The 16,928-nt window shown below is 36.3% G+C and overlaps 1 protein-coding gene across 1 annotated transcript in view; it reads left to right on the top strand.

The window, feature by feature from the left end:
* LOC307161803 (uncharacterized protein) overlaps positions 1–16,928 on the top strand; it is an 84,088-nt gene that overhangs the window by 7,960 nt on the left and 59,200 nt on the right. Inside the window, exons 6-9 of the mRNA XM_079876747.1 lie at positions 15,124–15,261; positions 15,356–15,533; positions 16,452–16,588; positions 16,675–16,778. Coding sequence (XP_079732873.1) covers positions 15,124–15,261; positions 15,356–15,533; positions 16,452–16,588; positions 16,675–16,778 — 557 coding nt within the window. The remainder of the gene's footprint in view (positions 1–15,123; positions 15,262–15,355; positions 15,534–16,451; positions 16,589–16,674; positions 16,779–16,928) is intronic.

Below are 16,928 nucleotides of genomic sequence, written 5' to 3'. Positions count from 1 at the left end.
TGTCAACACGACCATGGAAAACTCAAAAGTCTAAAATCACAATGAACACTTAACAATTATCTCTTAACATTAAGGTGCAAAATTAAAGAATACGTAAGAAATGCTTTATAAAGGGGTGGGCGATATGGCAAAAATATAATATTGCGATTTCTTTCTATAAATTCTATTAATCTATTTCTTTCTATTTTCTATAAATTATACATTGATACTTATTAAAGCTATTAATAAAGTTATTAGTCAAGAGCAGTGAGTGATTTTCTCTTTACATTTTGTTGTTTTATTAACATTAAAGGTATAGTTCTCCTAAAAATTCTAATTTTCATAATTTACTCTCTCACGTTGTTTTAAACTCGAATAAGTTTCTTTCTTCTGTTGAAAATAAAAGTTATTTGGAAGAATGACCAACAGTTGATGTACCCCAGTGACTTCCATAGTATATTTTTCTCCTATGGAAGTCAATGGGGACCAGCTACTGTTTGGATACCCACATTCTTCAAAATATTAATATTAGAAAATATTAGAAGGCAATTAATACAGGTTTGGAACAACATTAGAGTGCGTAAATAATGAGATAATTTTTATTTTTGGGTGAACTATCCTTTTAAGGACAAGCGGCAGCGTGTTTACTATTACTACTGTCTCTTTAAGAGCTGCGCGCGACGCGTCTGTTATACACGCATTTGACAAGCAGATTTTCTCTAAATTTTCTCAAGTTTGCTTTCACTTTAGACATATCCGACTAGTTTATGTAAACCTTGTGTGTATATAACAGTATTAGCAAAATAAGACTCGAAAGATAACTTAGTATTCAGGCGCTGGTAGACAGGCTTTTAGTGCATGTGAGCTTCACATGTATGCGCTGAGAAACGCACACGCTAGAACAGCGACGGTCTTGCATAATCTGCAGACGACATTGGTCTGACTACGGTCAGACTTTAAGTCAGGCGAGCTGACTTTTCCTGTTTTATCTAGTTACTAGAGAGTGAGTGCCTTTGTTCAAGCAAACTTGCTTTGCTGGTTTCTTCCGACGGAAAAAAAAAATTATCGAACGTTTTATCGAACGCATTTTTTATTGATATTGATTACGTGTCTATCGCGATACATATCGTTATCGTTTTATCGCCCAGCCCTACCGACTAGCATGTTTATGTAGTCCGTAGTGTGCAATTCTCTAGGCGCGTTCACTGCGAAGATGACAAGTGAGCAATGTCAACTTCATCTTTGCAGCCTGACACTGACACACAAAAAAAACACTTTATTAATAAACAATTCAAATGTCTCCTTGCTGTATTTGACACGTTCATAATCATTACGGTTTGTGACAGCTGTTATGTGCGTTATTGGCAGCGTCACACACATGAACGCGTCAACCGCATCAGCACCAGAACATGGAGATTTTATTTTAGAGAATTATAGCACAACAGACATTAGAACATAATCGAATATTCAAAAATCGTGACTCATCCCTGCATGGAATCTCTTTTTACTTTTCCCATACTTTCACTCGCGTCTCACCCATTTCCAAAGGGGATTATAAACATTTCTTCCTTTGTTCGCTTTTAGGTCGATTATTTTCGTATTCTTTACTGTGCAGGCTAAAGTAGAAAAACCGCTGTAGGACAGATATAGCCTACATTTTTTACATGAACGTCAAATTCTTTTCAACACAGTTTGTGCTTGTTATTAGACATATTGGTATAGGCGCGTCAAGTTCATTTGTAAAGCGCGTTTCACAAGGACGGGTGATTTTAGTTTGGCTTTCTCTGGCAGCGCGCAAACATAACTTAAATGTCTTATCCATGTGGAAAATAAAATAATTTCCTCATACCTTTTACAAGTAGAAAACCTGAAGATATCAGAAAAGAGATCGATGGTCTCTTTCCTGCTCGTGTCCCACATCCCTCTCAAAGCGCAGAGCGGTAGGCTATATCACGCGTCTTTGTGTGGAAATAGTAGTTAGCAGACTAACTTTTTTTTTATGCATGCAATGGGATTAATCATAGCATGCTGATGAATGATGTATAATAATAATAATTAATCTGCATTCCCTAGTTTTGCACTGATGTAACAAGACTGACAGTGACACAATAAGACCTCATGTTAGCAAAATGTCTTAATCTTTTAACTCTTAAAAAAAAAACTATTAAAAACATGTATGTTCTTTAATGTTTGATTATAATTTTACTGTATTCACATAGGGATGGGATTTGATAAGATTTTATCAATAATAATGCCACTGACGATTCTGATTATCAATCCAATTCTTTAAAGGAGAAGTTCACTTTTAAAATGAAAATTCTGTCATCATGTACTCACCCTCATGTTGTTTCAAACCTGTATGAATTTCTTTCTTCTGCTGAACAGAAAGGAAGATATTTAGAAGAATGTCAGTAACCAGACAGTTTTTGGGTCCCATTGACTTCCATAGTATATTTTTTTTCCTACTATGGAAGTCAATGGGACCCAAAATCTGTCTGGTTACTGACATTTTTCCAAATATCTTCCTTTGTGTTCAGCAGAAGAAAGAAATCCATACAGGTTTGAAACAACATGAGGGTGAGTACATGATGACAGAATTTTCATTTTAAAAGTGAACTTCTCCTTTAACGATTCTCTTATCGATTCTTGATAGCACTGTGTGGAAAAATGTTTAAAATGCTTTAAAAAAAAGTGGTTTTATTTATTTTAAAGTTTAAGCTTGAGTTAGCAAACTGTACTTTTTATATAATTTATGTAATAAATAAAACCTAAAGTGTTACTGATTAGTTATACACCGATTCAGACGTCTCCTGAGTTCATTAAAATGAATCGGTTCAAAGGAGTCATTAGTTCGCGAATTGGACGTGTCGTGCGCGTTGTGTGATTATCCCAGCAGTTAGGACATGGACATCCAAGATTTGTGTCAACACAGAAAACATTTCATCACTGTATAGTTTTATTTCATTTAATTAAAGTGTTGTTTTATGTCAGCTGAATGTCCGGAACGCGAGAAGATAAGGAAACTTATTTAGCACAATTCACACCCAGCAGTATAATTCAGGGGAAAAAAAACCTCCGAATGCTCCACACGAAACTTTGGTCTTCCGACATTTTACCACCGTGTCGATTTATTTTAAATATATGTGGAGGGAGAGAGAGCAAGGGCAGCGCTTATGGAGACGGTGAAGTCGTTTACACAGAGAGTGCGCGCGTGCGCGCGACCGGCTCTCTCTCTCTCTCTGGTCGTTCTTTTAGTTAAAACATACGCCCTGTCACAAACGCAGCCGTTCATCTACATTACTCACCGATCAAATAAGACTTTGGCAGGACAAAAAATCACTTTGGCGGGCGCTAAAACAAGTTCAATGCTGGAAAATTGACACCGACAAAATTGATGACCGACACCTGTGAGGCACTGGCTCGTATCTCTCACGGAGGAGCGGGAATTTTCTTAGCAGTGGTAAAACGCACATCAACCGATCACGCCACCGGCCTCGCGTCTTTCTCCCGCGGCCCTAGCCTCGTCCTGCTCGCCACAGTAAACATGATGAATGGCGACTGTAGAACGCAAAAGCGGTGGCATGATTACTGATGAGCGGCGCCTGTGAGACACACCGGTCTCTGGGCTATCTCTCACGGAGGAGCGAGTATTTTCTTAGCAATGGTAAAACGCACATCAACCGATCACATGTTTAGCGTTAATGTAAACACTACATTCTGATTCACCAATCGGAATGAATTCAGTTAGATTGAAACAAAAGGTGTGCATGTAAACAATGAATGGCGACCGTAGAAAGCAAAGCCGAATCCCGGACATTTTGGACGATCTCGACGGCCGGACATGCAGGTTTCTGCCGGTGAAATCAAACGCACTGGCACTGATCTGTGATAGGTCTGTTAGCACATTAGCTCCAACCCCCTATGGGCGGGTTTGAAAGGGTGGGAACTAGTGCTTGTAGTCTTAACAGAAATCCCCCCCTCTTACACTTCCTCCAACAATGACGCAAAATGACGATTTTTGCATCATTGTAGGAGGAAGTGTAAAGAGGTAAATACAGATTTCTCCCGTCTCAGGGGAAAATGAGAAAATGTTGCACGACCATTCAATAGTATGACTGGGTTTCTAACATTGCAAAGCTTAATGCAAATGGGTGGAGTGTTCCTTTAAAGGTATAGTTCACTTTGAAATTAAATTTTGGTGTTTTAGCTTACCTGAAGGGCATCCAAGATGTAGGTGTAGGGCCCTATAAAATCCGTTTTATTTTTTCCCAAATTCCGTTTTATTTTTTCCCAAATTCCGTTTTTTCCGTTTTAATTTTTGCAAATTCCGTTTTTTCCGTTTTAATTTTTGGGAATTCAGTTTTTTTTTACCCTTTACTGTTATTTTAGTCGTAAAAAGAGTGTTTTTAATGTTAATGATTAAAATGTGCACAAATAAAATAGGAATGACCCTAAATTTATTGAGGTAACAAACAAAATTCTCATTTTAAGAGGTGTTAAATGTGGTTTGATTTGTTTACATTAGTTAATGTATTAGGCTAACTAACATGAACCACGAGCAATACATTTGTTACTGTATTTATTAATCTTTGTTAATCTTAGTTAACCCTAACCCTGTATTTTTAATGTTACTTCACACAGTGCATTAAGCTAACTAATGTTAACAAATACAACTTTTCATTTAAATAATGTAGGCTACTAAATGGTGAAATTAACATTAATAAAGATTAATAAATGCTGTAGAAGTGCAGTTTATTAATAGTTAATGTTAACTGATCTAGTTAACTAGAGTTTAATAAATGGAACCTTATTGTAAAGTGTTACCGATTTTGTTATACAACGAACTTAGTTCGCGAATCGGACGTATCATTAGCAGACTTGTACGCGTTGTGTGATTATCCCGGCAGTTAGGACATCGCACAAGATTTGTCAACACAGAAAACATTTCATCATTGGATAGGTTTTGTTTAGTTTATTGAAAGTGTTTTTTATGTCAGCTGAATGGGTGGAAAGCTTTTCAGAGAAGGCGGCAAGGTAAAAAAGATTTTTTTTTGCACAATTCACACCCAGCGGTAGCCTAATTCAGGAAAAAGATATCCGAATGCTCCACGTGAAACTTTGTTCTTCCGATCTTTTACCATTGTGTCAATTCTCAATTGATTTGGATTAACAAGCGCGAGGGAGTGAGAGAGAGCAAGGCAGTTTGAAGACGCGCGCGCGACCGGGCCTCTCTCTCTGCTTGTTCTTTCAGTAATATGCGATTTTCCTCAGACATACGTTTTTCTCCCACACAAAAACAGAATTTTATTCCAAATATGTAAAATTCCGCGTTGACACTAGATTCCGCGTTAATTTGCCAATTCCGCGATTCCGTCCGCGATTCCGTGATCGCGGAAATTATAGGGCCCTATAGGTGTCTTTTTTTCCACAGTAGTTTCAATTTTGATATTTTTAGGTCAAACCGTTCTTGTCTGTCAGTCATATAATGCAGGTCTATGGTCACTGTCTCAAAGAGCATGCACAGAGTCCAAATTAAACAATTCCCCATCGTAAGTACACATTGACGGCCTAAGACATGAAACGAGCGGTTTTTGTGAGAAAACGAACAGTATTTATATCGTTTTTACCTCTTATAAAACAACCACGTCGAAGTGATCTGAGGGCACGGGCGCTTCCTGCTGTGTGACGTGTGCGCATAGATGTATATACACTAGATGTTAGGGCTGCTCGATTATGGAAAAAATCATAATCACGATTATTTTGGTCAATATTGAAATCACGATTATGTAACACGATTATTTCACATGACTGGGAACGTGTTGCATTTATTAAAAAGACACTGTAACGCTTTACAATAATGTTAATTAGTTAACATTAGTTAAAGTATTAACTAACATGAACTAACAATGAGAAAAACATTTGTTACAGTATTTATTAATCTTTTTTAATGCTAGTTAATAAAAATACAGCTGTTCATTGTTTGTTCATGTTAGTTTACACTGCATTAAGTAAGGGTTAATGCCCGACGAGGTGTCCATTATCAGGTTTTAATGGACGACGGCGAGGTGTGAACCTCCGCCGAAGTCCATTAATACCTGATAATGGACACCTCGAAGGGCATTAACCCGCTTATACCATGGTCACTTACGAAAGTTTAATGTGTTTTAGAGTAAAAATCGTGAGGGTTTTTATTTATTAAGTCGAGCGCACTATTTAATAGTATACAGGCGTTGCCAAGCAACGTTGCCACAGCGAGCTGACCGCAGCAGATGATCAGTGAGTTTGAACCAGCGCATCATTTAAAACTGTCATCAGTTCCTAGGTGTACATTATCACTTTTTATTACATGGCTTGGCTGAATTCCAATGTAGAATGCGGTCTGTTATTTCTTGATAACAGACCGCTGCGAAGTATAACAGACCGTTGCCATGAAAAACAGCGCGTTGCTATGGACGCGGAACGGACTATTTTCTTTGGCGGAAGCAATACAATCGTTTTTAAATCAATAAACTCCTTTTTAAATCAATAATTCGTGTCAAATTATTTATTTATTTTGTAGGTAGCCATGTAATAAGCGGGATAATGTATAGAGAGGCGGTCGTTATAGCGAATAACAACCCCGACAGGCTGAACAGGACCCCGACGCGAAGCGGAGTACTATAATATAATATACATTATATTATATATAATGTATATTCACCTCTCTATACATTATCCCTTACTTAATGGACACCCTGCAGCCAATCAGAATCGAGTATTCACCCAGACCATGGTATAACTAATGTTAACAAATACAACATTTCATTTTAATAACGTATTAGTAAATGGTGAAATTAATATTAACTAAGATGCTATAGAAATATTGTTAATTATTAGTTTATCTTAAGGTAAGTTAGTTATAATGCTAATTAATGAACCTTATTGTTAAGTGTTACCAAAGACACCTTTCAACAATTCTTAAAAAATCTAAATTTGAACATTGATTGTACTTTTTGAACTATTAAAATAAATAATGTAACAGATAATACTTCAATGAGTATTTTAATAATTCCCGCAGGTCTACCACTTATAATGCGGGAAATCCCCCCGCAAACATTGATTGACTTTAGCATGTAGATTGTATGAGTATCTTAAATGAATCCACACAGATTATAAAATCAAATCAATAATTTTAAAACTTTCTCCAAGATACAATTTCACAAACCGCGTGAGTGTTCAGCGGTGATGCGTCTTCTCTCTCTCTCTCCGTCTCTCAAAATGCGCTGGACTGGACAAGGCAAGCGTCAAATTCAATTAATTGCACAGCCCTACTAGATGTCGCATTAAAGACATTCGTTCCAATGAACTGCCGTAGCCAAGGCGACATCTAGTGTATATACATCTATGCGCACACGTCACACAGCAGGAAGCGCCCGCGCCCTCAGATCATTTGGACGTGGCTGTGTTATAAGAGGTAAAAACGATATAAATACTGTTCGTTTTCTCACACAAACCGCTCGTTTCGTGTCTTAGGCCATCAATGTGTACTTACGATGGGGAATTGATTAATTTGGACGATGGGGAATTGTTTTAATTTGGACTTTGTGCATGCTCTTTGAGACAGAATCCATATTCCTGCATGAAATCACTGACAGACAAGAACGGTTTGACCTAAAAATATCAAAATTAAAACTACTGCGGGAAAAAAGACACCTACATCTTGGATGCCCTTCAGGTAAGCTAAAACATAGCAAAATTTAATTTCAAAGTGAACTATCCCTTTAAAGGGGTGGTTCGGGATTTTTGACATCGGACCTCATTTTTAAGTCAGCCTGGTTGTTATTCATCAGTGGAGACATTTTTTTTTTAAAATTATCCAGTCCTTATATTTGGATAGTTAGCCGATGCTAGGCTAGCGCGAGTCAAGGGTATATGTTAGCCAGCCATTAAAAAAACGTTTTACCCACTCCACAGTGCACCAAACGCAAATAAATTATAACACTAGACTATCGATGAAAATGTCCGTTGAGAGAATAATGTTAGAAATCAAACATTACCTTTCATCTCAATGATCCCAAAGGAACTAGTTTCTCAGCAGCTGTGGAATTTTACTTTGCTCCGGTTAGTAATGCGGCAAAAAGTAAACACAGTGTGCCAGCGGCAGGTAAATATGCCGGTACTCTTGCATCATGTGTGGACCGGCTCACTCGGTTGCCTAGGTAATCAATATAACTCCGCTGCTGCTGTAGACAAGGCTTATGATTACAGGGAACAAATTATAACTAATGCAATGTGATGAAAGGTAAGTTTGATTTCTAACATTATTCCCTCAACGGACATATACATCGATAGTCTAGTGTTATAACTGATTTGCGTTTGGTGCACTGTGGAGTGGGTAAAACGGTTTTTAATGGCTGGCTAACATATACTCATTGACTCGCGCTAGCCTAGCATCGGCTAACTATCCAAATATAAGGACTGGATAATTTTTAAAAAAAAAATGTCTCCACTGATGAATAACAACCAGGCTGACTTAAAAATGAGGTCTGATGTCAAAAATCCCGAACCACCCCTTTAAGGGGTTGGAACAACATGACGGTGTATAATTACTGACAGAATATACATATTTGGGAGAACTAACCCTTAAATATAAGTAGTGTGGGGGTGCCAAACTAGCACTGTGGTCCAGTCTGTTCATGATGTGATCCAGTCTGTGGTCCAGTCTCTTCATGCCCTGTCTGTAAAGTGAACAGATTGACTGATGTTACTAATGGTGATTTATTATTTCATAAACATTTAATAATAACAACAGTGTGACTACTCCATAAATGTTAACCCTTAAGTTATTTAGGCTGTGCTTTGAGTACTATAAATATTAAACACACAAGATTAAAATGTAGGTTACAAATGTTATACAATGGAAAGGTTTAATAACACATTGTAAACGATTAGCTACACCTGAAAATGAAAACTTCCATCATTGAGGGGAAAATAAGATAACGTGCATCAAAATTCTGTACCTGCTAAACTGTTCTAATTTGTACTAATTTGCCATACTATGGAAGTAGGAATATAATACTTTCATTGTATGACAATAGCAGCATTGAGAAAGGTTTTCTTAAGCTTTTATAATAAAATTATAAAAATGTATAAACAAGGGCTTGGCATTAACCCTGGTCTTGTAACTTGTCCTTTGGACAAATAAATCGTTCATTCACTTGTAAAAAAAGTAGCATTTTTTTGAAGCAAGGTTATTAATCTGTGTGTAACGTTAACGTATGTGTGTGTGTGTGTGTGTGCGGTTATGCTTAAATTAAAAGAGCACATTAATATAAAACGGTGATTCAACTGACTTACCTTCGAATTAAGCGGTTGCGTGACATTCATGTTAATACTAGGCATGATGGCATTATAAAACCCCAATTTGCCCTCCAGGTGGGCATTCCGTCACGTGAAAACTATGAATTAACCATCCAGAATACTTTTTAGTTTACATCCATTCACATTGAAAAATTGCCAGCAAAACTTTTACAAAACCTCAAATCAACACATAAGATTAAAAGCCTAAAGCCTAAACTTACAGCTAAAGTCTAATCAACCTAACATCACCTCTATCGTTAGTTAACGTTAGCCTAAAATTTGAGATGCTAACGGACTCTTCCCAAAGACACTAAACCATTTCTATAAAGTAAATATTCAACGGAAGCGTGTCATTTACATGAAATAATGTGTCAGAAACATTTGTATGTACTATTTGTGTAATGTTGGTGACAAAACTCACTAAACTTACCTGAAATTAGCGAATGCATCAGTGAAAGACGGAGTTCCTGCTTGTCGTCAGTTAGTTGAGCTCCCCGCCCGTTTCCATGGTAACTCAGTTCAAATCTGGTTCAAATGTAACTCGAGTGCGCGCGCCAATTAAAAGACGTAACGTTAGAAGTCACGCAGAATTTACATAAAAGAAGAATTGATGGAGGGAATTATTTGGTAATCATTTAAAATATCCTGAAATGTGAGGTTAACATGTTTAAGTGTATAGGCTAGTGGTCATCACCAAACTGTAACAGAATGATGAAGCATGAGTGTATGTTTACAAAATCATAGGTTATAATAGGCTATAATATAATGTAATGTGTAATAGCCTATAATATTATAAAAAGCTTTATAAATGGTTAATGTGGTGTAGAAATAAAATTGCAAAAACATTTATTTATTAAAAACTAAACATGATATAGGCTAAGGCATGAATATATTTTGTGAAATATATCCAGGTAAACATATTTACAGATGTAACATGAGGAACAATTTAAAAGATGTATGTTCAATGTATTTTTGAAATAATATATTTTCAAAATGTATTTCAATATATTTAACAGTGCTTCACATATGTGGATAGCATATCTATCCATACATCTATCTATAAATTATAGGAAGGTCTGTCAGTCTGTCTGTCTATGTGTCTGTAAGTCTGTCTGTTAACAACAACATTTTCAAACTTGACAGGTTTTTTGCTACAGGCACAAGTGAGTGCAGTGTAAAGTTTGACGTTGTTTGGATTAGAAATACAAAAGATATTGTTATATTAGTAAAAGAAGGTAATTGTTTAAACATTCTGGCATAAACACTCTGTCAGCAACTGCTACACTGTTTACTTCTGAATATTGTATTTTATTCACAGCTTTTCTCTGAGTTCACTGTAGCCTGCTCTCTGAATCGTGTAGTTAATTTTTCCTTGGTGCTTTCTTCCATGCATAAATAAAAATGTCACTGAACTTTTGCTGTGTAATTGTAACAATGAGCACTCAAACACACCAAAACAAAAATTATTAAAAACACACACAAAAAAAACGATTTTGCACGGGCAGTTTGCCATCATTTGTAGTATCACACTGTTTGCTCAAGCGTAGCGTTTTCTCTGAGTTCACCGTGTAGCCTGCTCCCTGAATCGTCACGCTTACTCATTTGTGCATGTTAACCGAATCTGTAAGTCAGCTATGCTGTTTACTTCTGAATATATTTCATTCTGGTGCTTAACATTATCACTACTAATAGTAATAGTAGCATGCTATTAACCAACAAAACATATCCTATTCAATGCGTTTACAATCTCTTTCACGGGCATCATTTGTAGTAGCCTATTCACAAACTGTTTTTACTCAAGCGTAGCATTTTCTCTGAGTTCACTGTGTAGTCTGCTCCCTGCATCGTGTAGTTCAATTTTCCACATTTATTTTATGTCATTATTTCAGGATCAGTATTTGCTTTCTACTGTACACAAAATAAAAATGTCACTAAACTTTGGCTGTGTAATTGTAACAATGAGCACTCAAACACCAAACCAACAATTACTAAAAAAACACACACAAAAACTGATTTTGCACAGGCATTTTGCACTAGTTAATATTAATTTATTAATAGGCTATATAGTGCTGGTTTATTGGGGTGGTGTTATAAACTACTGTGATGTTTAAAATGTTTATATGGATATATATAGTCATATTATACAAATCTAGTGATTGTAAACTGTTAAGAAGCAAACAACATGTTCCCAGAACGTTTTATGATAGCCTAAATATAACATTCAGAAAATACTAATAACATTATAAAGACGTTCTGAGAATGTTGTTCTAAGAACGTTTTCTATCAACATTATGAGAACATTCATCAATCACAAATAACGTCATAAAGACATTCCAAGAACGTTGTTCTAAGGACGTTTTCTATCAACGTTATGAGAACTTTCATCAATCACAAATAATGTCATAAAGACGTTCCAAGAACTTTGTTCTAAGAACGTTTTCTATCAACGTTATGAGAACTTTCATCAATCACAAAATAATGTCAAAAAGACATTCTAAGAACTTTGTTCTAAGAACGTTTTCTATCAACGTTATGAGAACTTTCATCAATCACAAAATAACGTCATAAAGACGTTCCAAGAATGTTGTTCTAAAAACGTTTTCTATCAACGTTATGAGAACTTTCATCAATCACAAAATAACGTCAAAAAGACATTCCAAGAACTTTGTTCTAAGAACGTTTTCTATCAACGTTATGAGAACTTTCATCAATCACAAAATAACGTCATAAAGACGTTCCAAGAATGTTGTTCTAAAAACGTTTTCTATCAACGTTATGAGAACTTTCATCAATCACAAATAACGCCATAAAGACGTTCCAAGAACCTTGTTCTAAGAACATTTTCTATCAACGTTATGAGAACTTTCATCAATCACAAATAACGCCATAAAGACGTTCCAAGAACCTTGTTCTAAGAACATTTTCTATCAACGTTATGAGAACGTTCATCAATCAGAAATAACGTTATAAAGATGTTCCAAGAACGTTGTTCTAAGAACGTTTTCTATCAACGTTATGAGAACTTTCATCAATCACAAAATAACATAAAAAAGACGTTCTAAGAATGTTGTTCTAAAAATGTTTTCTATCAACGTTATGAGAACGTTCATCAATCAGAAATAACGTCAAAAAGATGTTCCAAGAACCTTGTTCTAAGAGCGTTTTCTATCAACGTTATGAGAACTTTCATCAATCACAAAATAACGTCAAAAAGACGTTCCAAGAACGTTGTTCTAAGAAAGTTTTCTATCAACGTTATGATAACTTTCATCAATTACAAAATAACGTCAAAAAGACGCTCCAAGAATGTTGTTCTAAAAACGTTTACTATCAACGTTATGAGAACTTTCATCAATCAGAAATACCGTCATAAAGACGTTCCAAGAACCTTGTTCTAAGAACGTTTTCTATCAACGTTATGAGAACTTTCATCAATCACAAAATAACGTCATAAAGACGTTCCAAGAACCTTGTTCTAGGAACGTTTACTATCAACGTTATGAGAACGTTCATCAATCAGAAATAACGTCAAAAAGACGTTCCAAGAATGTTGTTCTAAAAACGTTTACTATCAACGTTATGAGAACTTTCATCAATCAGAAATACCGTCATAAAGACGTTCCAAGAACCTTGTTCTAAGAACGTTTTCTATCAACGTTATGAGAACTTTCATCAATCACAAATAACGTCAAAAAGACGTTCCAAGAACGTTGTTCTAAGAACGTTTTCTATCAACGTTATGAGAACTTTCATCAATCATAAAATAACGTCATAAAGACGTTCCAAGAACCTTGTTCTAAGAACGTTTTCTATCAACGCTATGAGAACGTTCATCAATCAGAAATAACGTCATAAAGATGTTCCAAGAACCTTGTTCTAAGAACGTTTTCTATCAACGTTATGAGAACGTTCATCAATCAGAAATAACGTCATAAAGACGTTCCAAGAACCTTGTTCTAAGAACGTTTTCTATCAACGTTATGAGAACGTTCATCAATCAGATATAACGTCATAAAGACGTTCCAAGAACCTTGTTCTAAGAACGTTTTCTATCAACGTTATGAGAACGTTCATCAATCAGAAATAACGTCATAAAGACGTTCCAAGAACCTTGTTCTAAGAACGTTTTCTATCAACGTTATGAGAACGTTCATCAATCAGAAATAACATCATAAAGACGTTCCAAGAACCTTGTTCTAAGAACGTTTTCTATCAACGTTATGAGAACGTTCATCAATCAGAAATAACGTCATAAAGACGTTCCAAGAACCTTGTTCTAAGAACGTTTTATATCAACGTTATGAGAACTTTCATCCATCACAGATAACGTCATAAAGACGTTCCAAGAACCTTGTTCTAAGAACGTTTTCTATCAACGTTATGAGAACGTTCATCAATCAGAAATAACGTCAAAAAGATGTTCCAAGAACCTTGTTCTAAGAACGTTTTCTATCAACGTTATAAGAACGTTCATCAATCAGAAATAACGTCAAAAAGACGTTCCAAGAACCTTGTTCTAAGAACGTTTTTTATTAAACGTTATGAGAACGTTCATCAATTAGAAATAACGTCATAAAGACGTTCCAAGAACGTTGTTCTAAGAACGTTTTTTACTCAACGTTACAAGAACGTTAATAACGTTGTATGAACGTTCCGAAAACATTATTTTAGTAACGTTTTGTGCTAACATTTACACAACTTTTAAGGAACGTTAGTGAAAGTTCTGGGAACGTTCCCTGTTAGCTGGGCTGCATGTGATTTTCTGACAGTGTCAGAAATGTTCGAGCTGAGACTCGAATGCGGGTTGCCTTGTGCTATGGCATATGACACACAGCGCTGCCCACAAGGCTATTTCTCATACGTAACCGGTTATTTTTATCAGTTCTTTTGTCTTTGGGTCTTTATATTTCTCACAGATGTCTGCTCGTTCTAGATCACATACAGATAAAGTAGCACAGTTAAGTTTACATTTATATGAATGCATTATGCCCAGTACACATTGTGTGATTTTGGGATGTCCCAGTGGAAAGATGACCAATCTTGGCAATTTCTGTGGCTGTGGCTCCTACACTGTGGTCTTGTGTCGTACAGGGTATGGGCTCAAAGATGATTATGTGATAATTGTCTGACAGTGTCAGAAATGTAGCATGATCATCTCACAGTGTGTTTGCTGCTACGACCTACGTCCACTGACTAGCCAATAAAAATGCAACATGAAATGCGTATTGAGAAACACGTCATGGCGCTGAAACTTAAAACTACTGTACTTACCTCAAGCTCCATTTGCAAAATTGGCATGCCAAGTTGGCCTCTTTTCCCTAGCCATGACCGCGTCCATAATCTCTTCTTTCGCTTCCTTCTCTTTTTTTTTGCCAAAGTCCAAATTGCTATTTGTTCACCACTAGCGCATACTGATGCCATTTTATTCTGCTGTACTCACTTGCATCGTAGCCTATGATTCAAAAGGTGTCATCATCGTACAGTCTACATGCATGTCGTACCCAAGTTTATTAGATCCATGTCGCACAGTGTTATTTGTAATGATCATATAGGATTGCAGAAATTGCACAGGCATAAGCTTTGCAGCCATGGAGTCCGAGGCAGCCATATTTGAAGGCTGAGGTGCATGCTGTGAACTGTAGTTCACTGACCTGACAATGAGCCTAAAAGACTTCTTTCAAAAATCATATATTTTTTTTAATGTTAGTGAGTTTAAACATCATTAAAAATCTATATTTTTTTCTCAAGACCACATAAGTATGAGCAATATAATATTAATGATGTTGGATTATGTTTTCTCTACAGACTGATGTGTATGGGACATGTATGAGTTATTATGAACAGAGAGGACCATCACTGATGAAGACCCGAAACCTCCAGCAGTGCCTCAGTGACAGAATCAATCAGTTTTGGAGGAACTCTGTCCCCCTGAAGGAGGGCATGGTGGGCCCCAGTTTTTGCACACCACACTTAACATTCACATAACTGACCCAACGAGAATTTGGCTTCAGTTTGAGTGTCCCTTTCGTTTGATTAGACAGTGAGTGCAGGGCTCACGTGCATCCAGCTCTATGACGGGACAATGCTGAAGAAGATCAACTGTACAGAAACAGTGTCACTGATTCCCCTGCCAGGCCTGTTAGAAGCAACAGAGACTAAAACCGTTTCAAGCCTAACTCTACTCAGAACCCTTGAAGTGACTCCAGTGGACTTGGGTAAGAATAAGATGGCTTTTGATCCAATATGATCACATTACTCTTTTTCAGAGGTGTATAGTAATGCCGTATTTCTACTACAGTTTGATAAGAAAATGAATACTTCTTCTCTGATACATTTCTCTCTACCCTTTTGAGGATCAAATTTTCCAAATTTCTCAAACCACGAAAAAGCTACAAACCGTTCGTTGATAGCGACATTTAATTGATGAAAGAATAACTTTAACTGACTCTTTTGATCAATTAGATTCTTGTGAATCTGTCAAACTGGTTCGAAAAGATATCTAAATTATTCATTTTGAATATATAACAATGTGCAATGGATTATCTCCTTAAAGGTTTACCCAGAATTCTGTCATTAATTACTCGCCCTCATGTAGTTCCAAACCCGTAAGACTTTCGTTCATCTTCGAAACACAAATGAAGATCTTTTTGATTAAATCTGAGAACTCTCTATTGACAGCTATGCAACTGAAACTTTGACGCTTCAAAAAGATCATAAAGAGATCGTAAAAGTAATCCATATGAATTGAGCGGTTTAGTCCAAAATGTTCTGAAACGACACAATCGCTTTATATTATGAATTTGGGCTTCATTGAAGAGTTCAGATGCAAAAGCCTCTAAGTGCCATCTAAAATTTTCTTCTAGAATGATCATGAACCTCGTATATTTAAGTTCAGCAAGTTCACTTAAATGGCAATGAAAATTACCTATTAATTGCCATTTAAGTGAAATTACTGAACTTAAATAACCGAGCTTGATAAAAATGATCATTCTTGAAGAAAATTTCAGATGGCACTTAGAGGCTTTTGCATCTGAACTTTTCATATATACATTCATCAACGCACACATCAAATATGGTAAACAGAAGCTCACGCATTATTCTTAATTATTCTTCATTCTTCTCTGTAATTTCAGGGCAGATCACCGGCCACTTGACCAGTATTGTGTTTGAGGCTGAGGGCCAAACCTCAGGCAGACATGGTGGACCATCAGTTCAAGAGGTTTCCAACACCGTGAGGAGGTTGTGTGCTTACCTTGCAGATCAACAACAGGTGAGGTCAGGCACTGATTCACAGCATTAAAGCATTTCTTTAATTGATGATGCCAGGTTTCTCTCACCTCTCTTCACTATTCTTAGCAATCAGAGCTTCTGCTCAGTCTGGTGCTTCAGTTGCGATCAATGTCATCCCATCAGTTGAGAGACTTGTGGCATGAGGCCTCCTTCAAATGCAGAGACGACTGGTTGGTCCTTCAACAATTATTATATAGTTTTGAAGTTAAATGTATACTTTTTTTTGCTTGTGACTTTTTTGTTATGCTAAAAATCTTATTATCATTAATTTATACAATACAGTGTTGTTGTGATCTGACCACATAATGATTTTTTAAAGA

Source organism: Squalius cephalus (assembly GCF_949319135.1).
Source record: "Squalius cephalus genome assembly, chromosome: 7".
Lineage (NCBI taxonomy): Eukaryota > Metazoa > Chordata > Actinopteri > Cypriniformes > Leuciscidae > Squalius > Squalius cephalus.
Note: the sequence above shows the minus strand (reverse complement) of the source record. Positions and strands in the feature narration are given on the sequence as shown.